The 13,507-nt window shown below is 40.3% G+C and overlaps 1 protein-coding gene and 1 long non-coding RNA gene across 2 annotated transcripts in view; one reads left to right on the forward strand and one right to left on the reverse strand.

Moving 5' to 3' along the window:
* Positions 1-13,507, reverse strand: part of LOC136998116 (uncharacterized) — an 84,701-nt gene that overhangs the window by 50,282 nt on the left and 20,912 nt on the right. The gene's annotated exons all lie outside the window — the stretch shown is intronic.
* On the forward strand, positions 320-11,177 carry LOC105667714 (cilia- and flagella-associated protein 58-like). The gene is made up of 12 exons (XM_067350347.1): positions 320-520; positions 870-956; positions 1,339-1,467; positions 1,608-1,840; positions 2,873-3,149; positions 3,799-4,031; positions 4,135-4,546; positions 6,609-6,879; positions 7,701-7,960; positions 8,344-8,598; positions 8,961-9,185; positions 9,502-11,177. Exons 1-12 carry the CDS (start codon positions 479-481, stop codon positions 9,778-9,780), a joined length of 2,703 nt encoding a protein of 900 aa, XP_067206448.1. The 5' UTR covers positions 320-478; the 3' UTR covers positions 9,781-11,177.

Below are 13,507 nucleotides of genomic sequence, written 5' to 3' on the forward strand. Positions count from 1 at the left end.
AACTTCAGTCTTTCGATCATAAAATTAGCATTTTATGACAAAATATTGTTTAGTGAATAAAATATTACAGGATTCGTCCGCTTACTTTTATCAACAAGTTCTAATCTCACCGATTCATCATGATGGAAATGGAGATGAACGCTGAATTGGACGGTGTAAGTAAATTTGACAGTTATTATATACATTTTACATATTAAACTTTTTTGAACTATTCCATATATGTTTGTAAAAGATTGATCGCTTAGTTCCTTACAGCATTGCTTTATATGTTTTTACATTTTCTTAAAATATCGCATTGTAGATCATTATCGAACGCGCTGTTATCGATTGTGTTCAAATAGTTGTCATTAAATATGCAACATTGACTCTCACTTATCTTTGACATCTGTGCACACGTAATGCCGTGACAAATATACGATAATTAATCATTTCTACCGGCTTCCAAATACGGCGATAATCGTTTGATAATAAGGATAAAATGGAGCGCACAGAGCAGTGGACGTCGAAACAGGACGACGATGTTATTAAAATAGAATTAATTATCATAACTATAACCTAACCGCGCGACTTTGGAGCGGTAAGCACTATAATATAGAACTTACCAAGTTCGTTTGAAAGCTGCTCGCGTGACACCGGGGCAGAGATTGTCTCAACTCGGCGCGAAATCTGGCTCGAGAGAGCTCTTGAATCTATATCAAGAACTCCGTAAGAGCGCAATTTGATACTTTCGCTTGTCTAATTGGAGCTCGTTCTATCTTGGATGTAATTAATATCGGGGCCGTCTATATGTCAGTGGCGCGGATAGGTGATGATCGAGGACACTCACGTCGAAATATCCTGTCACGGCAACTCAACGATGCTGCTTTCAGGATGACGGAAGCGAAAGCAGTCAACCGTCCACGGAGGGGAGCTCGGCGAGCAGCACGTTTTGTACCTTGGAGAAAGATTATGCGAGGGTAAGAGCCTTTGTTCGCGGAAGTGAGCATCAAAGCATATTTTCCCGTCGTGAGTCCTGGGGAAATTCCTTGACGATAATTCGCCATTTAAACGTCAATATTTTCGACGGCAAATTTCTTTCAATTAAATGCGCAACTCCCTCCGCGTTATTGCGCTCAATTAATTTTCTCGCGACAGAAATACGACCTTCGCGAGTTTAATCGCAGTTACGTCGCCTGAGAGAGATTTATACACAATCAATCTTAAATATAATTCGCCGAGCGAACATAATGCTATTATAACTGCGTTGTGAATTTTCGGTTATCAACGTACCAATTAACGTTCTAAGTCTAAAGGTACTTTATATGCATCTTAGATGCACAGTCTTCCTTATATGCGCAGATAACGAACGAAATGAAAGCTAACGAGGCATTAGCTCCCTTTGAGGCCGAGTACGCAAGACTCTACGAATCTTTGTACAAAGCGCATAGAAATGAGAAGGAACTGTCGGAGCAGTGCACCACGCTCAAGGTAAATTAGAATTGTATCCGAATTGCGCTAGAAAATCAAATCTAGTCTCTATATATCTTTCTCTCTCCTTCCGTCTGCGAGTTATTCATAATAATATTGATCGTTCACGTTTGCCGGGATCCAATCGAGTGCTTTTCCAGGACGAGATCGTGGACAGCACGTACAAGATGTACGAATTGAAGAGCACGGTCGAGACGCACGAAGACGAGATAGCCAGATTAAAGCAAGAAGTTGTGAACATGACAAAGCTGGCCGACGCAGCGCACGCGCGCGAGCAGAACGCGCAGGAGATGATTGAAAATCTGCGGCTCAACATCACAAAATTGGGTCTTGAGATCGAGCAGAAGAACAAACAACTGGCGGCCGAGAAAGAGTGAGTCTATTTTTGTGCGCAGGAGAGCCTCACTGCCGCATCGCGCGATGGAACTTCGACGTAAAAAATAACGCAATTTCCGGCCAAATTGCCGACTGACGCTTCGGTGATATAGCGAACTTTTATTTTCTCCTTTTTCTTTCTTTTATTTTCTTTCTTCTTCGTTTTTTTTTTTTTTTTTTTTTTTTTGTAACACACCAACCGCCTCGATTAATTCGGTCCATCGGATCGATGCGCCCTGTACACAGCGACGCGTGAAAGTGTTCGTAAACGGCCGGCCGAATAAAATTTCAGGAGCGGTCGTGCGCGAGGGTGCGTCATTATATCGGAGATTATATCGGAAATTCAATTATTAGAGACGTGAAATTTCGCTCGAACTGTTTTGCGATCGGAAGGAGTCGTGATGTCTGGACGTGTTCAACGCCCGCGCTCTACAATATGTTGCCGCGCGTTGATTTCTGGCCAGCTTTAATATCGGTCGTGAGCTTGCAACAAGCTCAGCTTTACATTAAGCTGAGCATTATGCACAGCTTACAAACACAAAGCTGAAGTATCAAGAATCGACCGCAAGGTGTTAGCAGCAGCAAATTTTGCGATTTGTTACTACTACTACTGGTTTGCACTGGCTTATAACTGCTACAATAGTTCCGTTCATTTTTTTTCTCTGATAAAAAAATCTTTTTAATATAAAAGAAAATCTTAAACGCGTCACTTTTATCGAATTAAGAATATTACAAAGGCCCGATGATTAAAAAATCAATTAAATCGAGTACTCGTGTCCATTGAACGATGCGACGATTAATACACCCTCGAAGTAATTTATTGTAACGAGAATTTTCAATTGCATTTAATGTCAGCACTTAGCGTAACGATGCCGAAAAAAAAGAAAGAAAGAAAAAAAGAGAAGGAACGAAAGAGACGTGTCACGTCTTGAAAGCATGGGCTTGTGGCAAATTCATGCTCCCCAATGAACTCAGTTGCTACTGTCGGGAATATGGGTTGGCTTCGTTGAGAGTTTTACGAAAATTGCAGCACCACCGTTAGCAAACAAAAGGAGGTTCTGCTGAAGGAGAGAGAGAGACTCGTGAGTGAGATGGAGACTATGCGGCAGCGCATGAAGAACATGTCCGCTTACACGGAGGAACTCGAGAAAAAGAACAGCGAGATCGATCAGCGGATAAGCGAAATGCAGGAGACCCTCGGGATGCAGCTGAACGAGATTTCGCGAGAGAAGAGGGCGCGAGAAAGGGCGGAAACAGAGGTTCAACAACTTCAAGAAGAGATCATCGTGAAAAAGGATGAGCTTGAGGTAAAAAATCGTTAGTAATTAGAGATAACGTGCTCATATTGATTAATATAATGAATGTATGTGTAATATTGAATATAATAATAAATATATGTATAATATTGATAATACTGATATGTATAAATTTAGAGAATAATAATTTAATTATTAATCGTAATTTTATTGGATTGAGTATAATGATCCAGATAAATATTTATATTTTTGGATATTCTAAATAATTCGGTTCTATTAAAAACGAATTTTTGCACCATTTAAAGTAAATGTAAGTTATTTAACGTTGGTTTTATCGACATTTATAACATATTACTTATTTCTATTTCTTTTTCCTTTCTTTTAACAAAATCAAAGGGAAAATTAAATTAATTAATTTAATCATTTATATATTACGATAAAAATCACAGAAAATCTCAGAAAATGTATCGATATAAATTTGAATAATTTTTCTAAGAAATTATAAACCAGTTTGATTGCCTTTGATAATTCTACTATTAAATTAATTAGCAGAATTGAGTTAATTAGATTGAAAGAAGTATTAATATTTCTTACATACAATTTATAATTCAAATTACTTATAATTCAATCCAATATTATTCCGTCCATTTGAAATCAATCGCAATTAACAAAGATATTAGGGAATGATAAATGAATGCAGATTGCAAACGCATCTATCGAGGCCGGCACGAGTAACGCAATGCGGCTGGAGATTCTGTTGAAGGAGCAAAAGGCAGCGAGTGAGAAGATGCAGAAGGAGATTAGCAAACTCATGTTGAAGAGGATGAATCTGCAGACGGATCTCGACAACGCAAACGTCGAGACGGAAAAGCTGGTGAAGGAACTCTTCGATAGAGAGAAGCAACTGCGGGATATCAAGCAAAAGATTACCAGGTAATGAGAAAAGCTCACGCATTACACATACAAATATTAGTCAATATTCTGAAGACAAAAAATTCTTCACACAATCAAACGTCGCGAACGAGGAATGCTTTAGAGCGCAAGAGGACAACGTCAAGTGCCATCACGAGAAGGACCTGGTGGACAAGCGGTTGCAGAAGACTGAGGCCGAGCGGGCCAAAATGGAGAGCGAGCTGAAGCAAGCCTTGATCGACGTCAACAATACAGAGCAGAAAATGCAGACCTGTCAGAAGGAGCAGCTTGACGACAAGCAGCGCATCGAACTTCTGCTGCGGGAAAAGAACACTATCGCGCGTAGCAAGGAAAGCGCTCAGGAACAAATCAGGCAGATGCACCGCGAGCTGCTGGTATGCGAGAACAGCAGAAAAAAGCTCGAGAAGGAGCTCGACGCCGCGCTGCACAGCGTCGATGATGTGAAAAATCAGATAGAAGCGGTGGAGAAAGAGAAGGATAAGTACATCGCGGTAGTGCAAGAATTAGAGCAGAAGGTAAGGTTTTACATGGCGCTGAAGATAATAGCGAATATACGCGAATACGCGAGAGAAAGTTTCCGGTGGCCGTTAATTCCGACGGTTTTGCAAAAGCGTAGAGTACGAGCGTCGAGCGGTACTCTACGCTTTTGTAAAACCGTCCTTTCCGCAAATTGAGAGGGAAGAATTAAAAATATTTTCCGCTATCATTGCACGAGAGGGATAATATTGCGGTAAAATAGCGGTACATTTTGTTGCTTTGACGTACAAGCTGTCCTGAAATTCGCGGACGTCATTTTAATGAGAGATTCTCCGACCAATTTAGAGCCAATTTTTTTCACTCTGTTAAACTAGCACCCCCACCACAAAAAATTAAAATAAAATATATACCAAAATAAAGTGTATAATATACATTATACAATAAACTGAGGGTGGATTTTGTGCGATAAGGGTTAAATATTAAAATTTATTTTTTTATATTTTGTGAACACCAAAATCAGGGAATATTCCAGGATTAAAATAAATTTTCCAATTTTATTTTTTTTGGGTACTTTACTTTTTTACGTATTCTGTTCTTAGCTCATATCTTCTAAATTTCTATAGATAGCTAAATTCTGTTAATTGCTCTTGAAAGCACTTAAAATTTTGTGGTGGGGGTGCTAGCTTAACAAAGGTAATTTTTTCTCCGTAAAAATCGAGGATGGTCATCATTCAGCGCAGCTTTCCAATTTTTAACATCATATCTCCTTAGTTAAGCAACAAATTGAAGTTTTATTAAAGTAGTAACTACTTGAAAGTAAACTAATTGAAATTGAAAAATATGGCTCTGTTATTTATTTGTCCCTGTGAGATTCAATCCCGCGAGAAGCCCTTTTTTTTCAATCGCTTACAATTCGGAAATTACATTGTCGCTGCAGAAAAATCGACTTAAAATTGGTTAGAGAATCTCTCTAAGAGAGAATAATGTTCAAAGAATATATTCTTAATTTTCGGGACACCCTATATAGTTCGGCTTATTTTTTATTCATTATTCATTATTTTCCCATGCTACATTTAAACACGCTTTCAACTTTGTCTTTATTAATTACGCAGGATATAATTTACTTGAATAAATAATTAGATTGACAATTGAGCAAACAATTAATAATGTAGTCTGTTCCGCGTAGAAACTATCGTATATACAAAGTTAAATGATCCCTTCGATATTTTTAGTAACAAGCAATTAAAACAGTAAATGAGTGGCGAGTAATTAGCCGTCTTTATTAGCTTATTAGAGCATGCAAACGTGCTTTCAGCAGGAAGAATAAACATTTATCAAAAACCATTTGTCATTCTGAACGTGAGGCGAGTTAGTTTTTGTTATTACGCTCTTTTCTTTTTTTTATTAATACTTTATTTAAAAACCAGAACTCTAATTTTTTAATCAACTCTGATTTCGCTCGGAACTGCGATGATTTTTCCCGGCGGTTAAAAGGAAAAAATTACTCAGTCGCAGCAAACATAAATCCTAAGGAGACCCGTGTAATTCGCTAGATTAGATTTGATTCTCTTATCAGGAGAATTTCACGGTCCCGCGAATTTAGAAAAAGCTTTTTCCACGGTGACCGCGTGGTCGAAATGAAATTCTCAATTCTAGGAAATGCTACGTCGAGAGATAATGCGGATAGTGACTGAGAAGTAGCGGCATAAAATGCAAAATGTAAATCTCGTAACGGGTCATTAAAGGACGAGGAGAGAGTTCTTGTTACAGTAATTCTCATCTCTCAGCCGGTATAACGATCCGCGCGGAATATCGCTGGGATCAACCGTGAATATTTGTTCGAGGGAATGATAATACGCTATTGTTCATTAAAATATCGCGATACCATCTCGTGAAACTTTTCGCATTGTGCGCCGTGATATTTTATATTCCGACAATTCATATAAATTTCGAATTTAGGTCGACATACTTTAATGAATATCACGCGTCTGTGTCCGTGCGCCCTCGACGCGCTCTGTGGTCATTGATCGATCCCGAATGAGCGCGAGTAAGCTGAAAGTGATGCGAAACGGCGCGATTGATTTACGACACGTTTGGCAGATAGAAGATTACATAAAAGAGGCTAAGCTAAAGCAAGCGGAGATTTTCGATTATAAGAAGCGTCTGGCGGAGGCCGAAACAAGGTACCGTCAGCAACAGAGCTTATCCGAAGCCGCCCGTGCAGAGCGGAACCTGTGCAGTAAGAGCCTGGTCGAGGCGCAGGAGGAGATGCGGGATTTGAAGAGCAAGTTGAAGATCACGAACCAGCAGGTCGAGCAATTGAAGGAGGACGTTGCGACGAAGGAGGCCAGTCTCATCAAGAAGGAATTCCGTAAGCCAATCCAATTTAACGTCTCTTGGACCCGCCGTTCGTTTCAGCCGGTTTATTTTAACTACCAATTTCGCCAAATAATTAACCTCGTCGTTCATAACTTTTTTTCTTCTCAATTTTCATCGCGATTTAGCGTATTTTGTTATACCGATGTCGAGAGAATGAATACATTATACTGTCGTATTTGTTAATTTATTTTCGCTCATGTGCTTCCGCAATAGTACGTCACATGGATTCTTTATTGCGATAAACAAATAACGGCAGCGCAAACGCAGGTGTTCTCGCGCTTTATTTTCATATATTCAACGCACATTCTGAATGTTTTACGTCGAAATTCACCGTTCATCACAATTTGTATATCGACTCGTTGTCAGTCCGCCAAATGTTGAATTGCGTAAATTAATAAATAACGAACTGCGCGGAGTACAATAGCGAAACGCGGACGGGACATGTGTATTTCGATACGCATGTCACGTCCAAACCTTGTTTAGCTGACAAAACAGAGAGACGCACTCCAGTGCGCAGTGGTGACGTTGTAATTGTCGCAATGCACTCGCATTGTTTATCATTTCCGTCGCCCATTCTCATTTCCGTCATTTTTACCGCCCACTCTCGCGACGACAGATATATTCCAGATATCGACGCATCTGAAAAAGAAATATAGAAACGGCCAATCGGAACGCGCGATAAAAACCTATCGCGGCGAATTTCTCATTTATCACAAAGGGAGGGAGAGGGGAGGGGCACGTCAGTGCCTCGTTTAGTCGGAATCCAGGGTCCGTGAATAAACAGGCACTTTCGGAACACCGTTTGTCTTCCAGTGCTGGGACGGGCGGAGAAAGAAAAAGAGGATCTCAAGGTCGATCTACGTGCCTCTCACACGGAAATGTCCGGCTTGCGGCGGGAAATTGAGGGGGCGAAACAGGAAGAGAAGCGCCTCAGGCAGACGATACAACAGGCGGACGTGGACATCGGACGTCGGAAGAAGAACATCGACCATGTTATGAACGAGCGCGACATACTCGGCACGCAACTGGTCCGCCGGAACGACGAGCTCAGTCTCCAGTACAGCAGAATAAAGGTTCGCTCTCGCGTGCAAATTTACTCGTGGAAAATTTACCCGTAATTCAACAAGTAACGCGCGCTGGAATTCAGCGTTTGATTAATTGGAACAACCGTGCACCGAATGACTCTGAAACTTCGTGTTTGCGTATGACGGACAAAACAAAAAAAAAAAAAGAATTACAATATGGCCACGATCGGGGTTGCCGGCGGCGGGGGGGGAAAAAAAAAAAAAAGATTGAGCTATGCGAACGCGAAACTTTTTACCGCATTCTGGAAAAAAGCTTTTATTCTCTACTCCGCTTCGGTCCGGAAAGTACATTCATTCCCGCCCTTAAAAAGGAGGATTCCGCGAATCCTTTCTCGTGCATGTCTGCACGCGTGTGTATCCGTGTGCCGCAGATGCTGAATAGAACGCTGCAGCGTGGCGAGGCGCAGTACAATGAGAGATTGGAAGATATTAGATTGCTCAAGTTCGAAGTGAAGAGGCTCAGGACCGAGAAAGCACTGCTCACGAAGAACACCGCCAACGTTAGCGACTTGCGCCAGGAAGTTTTCCACCTGAATCGCGATCTCGCCAGGGAGAGGCTTAAAGTCACCGCACTCGAGGAGGAGATTCAAACTCCATTGAATATACATAGGTGGCGAAAGCTCGAGGTGAATCTATTTTCCTTCGACACGATTGATTATTTTAACTCTTTCGCGACCAACTGGACACATATGTCCCATTTATTTTTCCACTTACAATTTTATCTCACCCAGAGTTCAATAGAACAAATACGTCCCACATACTATTTTTTAAAAAAAGGAGATATAATAAAAGTGCTTAATCATTTGACATACATTCCAGTTCTGAAACACAATCCAAGGACGAAGGATAGGAAATTCAGTCACAAAACAGTTAACATGAAGAAATTTCAATTCTTTTACGCTATGGACATTTTAGTTCCGAATAAGCGATTTTCATTTCTTAAATGTCTAATAATTTCATTGTAAACATGCTTTTTTCTCCATAATAGGGAACAGATCCTACCACCTTTGAGCTCGTTAAAAAAGTGCAAATTCTGCAGAAGCGCATTTTAAAAATGTCCTCCGACATGATCAACAAAGAGAAGAAGATAAAGAACACCGAAAAACTGTATATGAACCTTCGCGATGTTCTGTCGAAGCAACGGGATCCGCAAGCTGTGACGAGCTTGGACAAGGTCCAAAGTGCCTTGCGCAAAAGAGGGGAGAAGCTTAAAGTAAGAAATAGGACTTGTAGCTTAAACGCGTTCGAAGAAAATGTTTTGCTTCTCGACTCCGTCTTGTTAATATTTGCTTCAAGCCATTTACTTTTATTCCATTTTTTACCTCACTTTATCTTTGTCATTTTTACTTTATTTCAAAGTAAAAAAAAAAATATTAACGTTTTAAATTTGCAGTAATACGTGAACATATTACAAGACTAATAAAATTCTTACTCTTATATTCATTACTGTTACTATGTAAAGCAATTAGCGCACAATGAGGTTTTTAAGAGCTTTGTGACGAACACGCAAACGTTCCTTCTCCGCGCAGTGTCTCGTCGCTGAGCTGAATATGTACGAGGCGCAGGTAGGAGAGTACAAAGGCGATATGGCGCGAATGAGCAGCGAGATGTGCGACTTGAAAAAGAAGTACTACGCGCAAAAGAAGAAGCTGCAGAGAATGAAGGAGGCGACTCCGAAATCCACCCACTCTTCTATTCTCCCGGGCATCCTGGAATCTAGCAGCACAAAATTCTGCGGGGGTGGCTTCAAGATGACGACACCCACGCCGCGAAGTTGTTGCATTCTGGATTCTTCGGAGAGCAGATAAAATCAGATTGATAACGGATGAGCGAAGAATATTGCTATCAGACGTGGATGTTTTTATCATTTTTTTTTTTTTGCGGAGCGTTCTTAAATTATTATTACGCTCATCTGACGCGAAAAACGATGTACAAGAGCGGAAATCAATTTTATATTTTATATCAATTATATTTTACATTTTTCCTTTGCATAGCATCGCAATTTGATGCTGCAAATAAATACCAAAAATACTGGTATTTAAATACGATACTGCCAATAAAAGCCCGAAAAACGAAAACCGATACAACACTGCGGTGTTTTGCTAAGTACAAGTAACAAAATATTCGAACGATTTTAAAACAATTTCGGAACAAAAGGTTTAACGCGAAATCAGTCCATCGAACTCTGACCGAGTAAATTATCAAAAAAATTTCCTTTGCCCGCTCGAACTTCCATCGACCGCCTTCGGAAATGTAATACGGGGCCACTTATTGTCTTGAATGACGAATAACGACGTTGAAAACGTGCCGGTATCTACTTCGAGTAAATTCTTCAATCACGAAGAATCTCGTAAACGCTTGATACGCGAATCCCGCGATTTATGGCGCAAAAATTTTTCACGAATTCAAGATGCGCTACATATCACAGCCCTTTTTTTTTACTCGAATTATGCGGCCGTTACGTGCCCGGAATTCGCGGGTTGATATAATTCCTCTGGATATTCGCGCCAAGCCAAGCGGAGAGACTGCGAATTACCGAGACCGCGAGGAGTTTTCGACGAGACCGTTTTTAAGAGTACCCGGGAGATTCGGCCGGGAGCTTCATTCCGGGGAGTAAGTAATGTCTCAGCCGCGAGATGAACTCGGTAATCTTCCGCCGAACTCGTAAATCCGGATCACTGACCACCTGTGTCCGACAAAAGCACGATATTACTTTCACCTACACAACGATATTCGAAACAGTCGAGGCGCGACTGCAAATCGCCTTGTATTTGTAGCGTCGGAGCCAAGAACACGAGAGAATTCCCGATTGAAGAGAATAAATATGAGAAATCGGTTCAACGACCATTCAGGGAATTAAAAGCGATTAATATCTACGAGATATACGAGGGTGGATGAAAAAGTTTCCGGAAAGTCTTCATATTTTAAATCGCAACTAAAAGATAAGTTAACAGGAAGACCATTAAGAGCCAAAGCGCGGTAATCGGTGAACGGCATAAATTATATTTCAAATAAACATGAAATTTAAATATTAATCTGCGGTTTAAATTTGATGTGAAATATAATTTATGCTATGCACTAATTACCGCGCTTTGGCTCTTAATAACTTTCGCTTTAATTTATTGACCGTATATTAAAGAATCTGTATTATTTCTATTTGTACAATTAAATTTTTAAATAATGACTGTCCGAAAGCTTTTGACCCACTTTCATATTCATTTTGGAAAAAATATTCAAAGCAATAAAAATTTTATGACGTTTTCTTTTCAAAGTAATATTTTTCTGGAGAGAATTAACACCGCTCGTCGAGTTGTGGCCTACATAAACTAAGCGGAAAACAACACAATCATCCGAATCGGGAAGTACGTTATTACTCGTTCAACCGTTAATTGGCTCATACATATGCATACATGCCTTCATCGAGCATCCAGCCGTAACTCGAGCAACCAACGAATTCCTACGTGCTATATAGAGACATTGTATCGGTAATACGTTTATTATAGGCTGACCATAGAGCCGGAAGAGTGCGTTCATTGGCTTCGGATAAATCGATATTAGTCCGCAAATAATTTGCGCATTCAATAAGTAAACAGGCATTAATTGTACTTTACGTATCGATTCTTTGTTTCTGATTGTACCGTACGTTTATGCTTTTTCCGGTAACGTGTTTGCCACAGATTAAAGATTATAAAATAATACGATCCCGGAGCGCACAATGCGTATTGTTGCGAGATTGCGTATCATAGATTCCGATTCGAGTATTTAGCGTGTTCGAGCTCAACCGCTGACCGTTTCGCGCGAAATTCCACGTTATTGAAAGAGTCGCCGCCGCCGATTTTCTCTCGCGGTGCGATACTACTGGTGCTGGCTTTTCCAGTATTTCCGGACAGGTATACGCACGTATGTCCGAACGATTTGGGAAAACAACATGTTCGCGGCCGAACGCCACGCGGCGCGAGGTTGGCAATTGGGGTCGTTTGCCGGCGAATTCCGGAATTCGGAAATTTCGCGGCCCACGATTTGTTATCGTCCGCTCGGAAATTCGCCCAGCGTTCAGCAAAATGTTCCCCCTGTATATGCGCGCGGTGCGGTATGGTTTAACCCATTACTATTCCGAGTTTGCCACAACCGAGCAAAATCTCGGTTCACTCGCCGGTTATTTGGCAGATTTGCAAATCGATCGCGACTCCGTAATTCTTTTTCCGATAAACAATTCATTGATTTTAATGAATTTTGATCAATTTCTTTTTCTCTCTTGAAATATACATTTCAAAAATTATATATTTGATAACGCAAAAGATTGGATAGTGCTTAATAGATTTATAATAATAAACGTTAATATATAATAACAATATAAGATCGTAACATAGTAAAATAAAATAAATTAAGACTCTGGTAGCGCTTGATTATATTGTCTTTTCAAAGAGCGGATAAAGTGGCTATCTTATAAGGCACCCCCTTTAATTTAGTACATGTTCCGGATGATAATACTTTGATGAAGAAAGTTCATTTTATTTCGCTGATTAATTAAGTCGCCGTCTATCTCGCGGTCTACTCCGCCTCGACTCGCCGAAAACTTATATCCTCTCTCAAAATTCAATTCATGGAGTAAAGCGTTGCCGGCGGAAACGCGTCAAAGGGTCGGTGCGGGCGTCAGTTTGCGAGAGTCGCTCGAATAATCTCCCTAAGACGCAAATAATTTTCCGATCCAAATTGCAGATTATAACGCGTCCGTAAATTTTGTAAGTCAGAAAGTCGAAAGGTAAACTACAAACCCTCGACGCGTCCCCAATTAAAAGCTTCAACGTCTTACGGAAAGCGGGCGAGCGAGCGAGCGCATGCGCGGTTACAATTCTCATCTTATTTTCCCGCCGCCACGTCGATATACTATCCTTTTAACGCGAACTATTCAAATGCCGGAAGGATATTCCCGGAAGGATATTCCCGGAAGGATTAAAATAATTCACAGACTCGAAAATTCGTGCTGCAAAGGCCGTTGGCGATTCTACAGGGACTTCCGTGTTCGCGTTCCTAACATTCTGTACTCTAAAATGCCTTAAAGCGGAATTACACAGTACAAAGTGGAACACGTAAATGTAATAAGAGTTGGATTCACACAGGATATTCCGTTACCGCGGAAAAATTAGAACAGATTTTCCAAAATTCAATATTTTCTCCTCGATAAATGCTTCCATAATTCTCCAACGAGCGTATCGCGTAAACATTTTAATAAGTAATAGGAGTGTTAATAATTCTCATTTGCATATTTTTAACCCACCATTCCCTAATTAATATTACAAGAGAGCACTTTCTCCTTCTTTCAATAAATAGAAATTGAAACGAACAGTATAATGAATTTTTATTGCGCACCGCGTACAGTGGAAATTAGATTACTTCGAATATATATCGTCTAGCAAAAAGGAAACTTGGAAAAAACTCCGGCTTAACGCTCCGCTATCCTTGATTGAAAATTTAACCTTTAATATGCGCGACCGGCGTACACAGCTATAAATCATAAGTGTCCCCGTTCTTTTT

This window comes from Linepithema humile, chromosome 2 (genome assembly GCF_040581485.1).
Source record: "Linepithema humile isolate Giens D197 chromosome 2, Lhum_UNIL_v1.0, whole genome shotgun sequence".
NCBI classification, from domain to species: Eukaryota; Metazoa; Arthropoda; class Insecta; order Hymenoptera; family Formicidae; genus Linepithema; species Linepithema humile.

Excerpts from the sequence above, each read along its gene's own strand:
- LOC105667714 (XM_067350347.1), top strand. The coding sequence starts at position 479 with ATGGAGCGCACAGAGCAGTGGACGTCGAAACAGGACGACGAT. Across the intron at positions 521-869 it reads CGTCGAAACAGGACGACGAT|GATGACGGAAGCGAAAGCAG; the intron begins GTTATTAAAATA and ends TGCTGCTTTCAG. Across the intron at positions 7,961-8,343 it reads TCCAGTACAGCAGAATAAAG|ATGCTGAATAGAACGCTGCA; the intron begins GTTCGCTCTCGC and ends CGTGTGCCGCAG.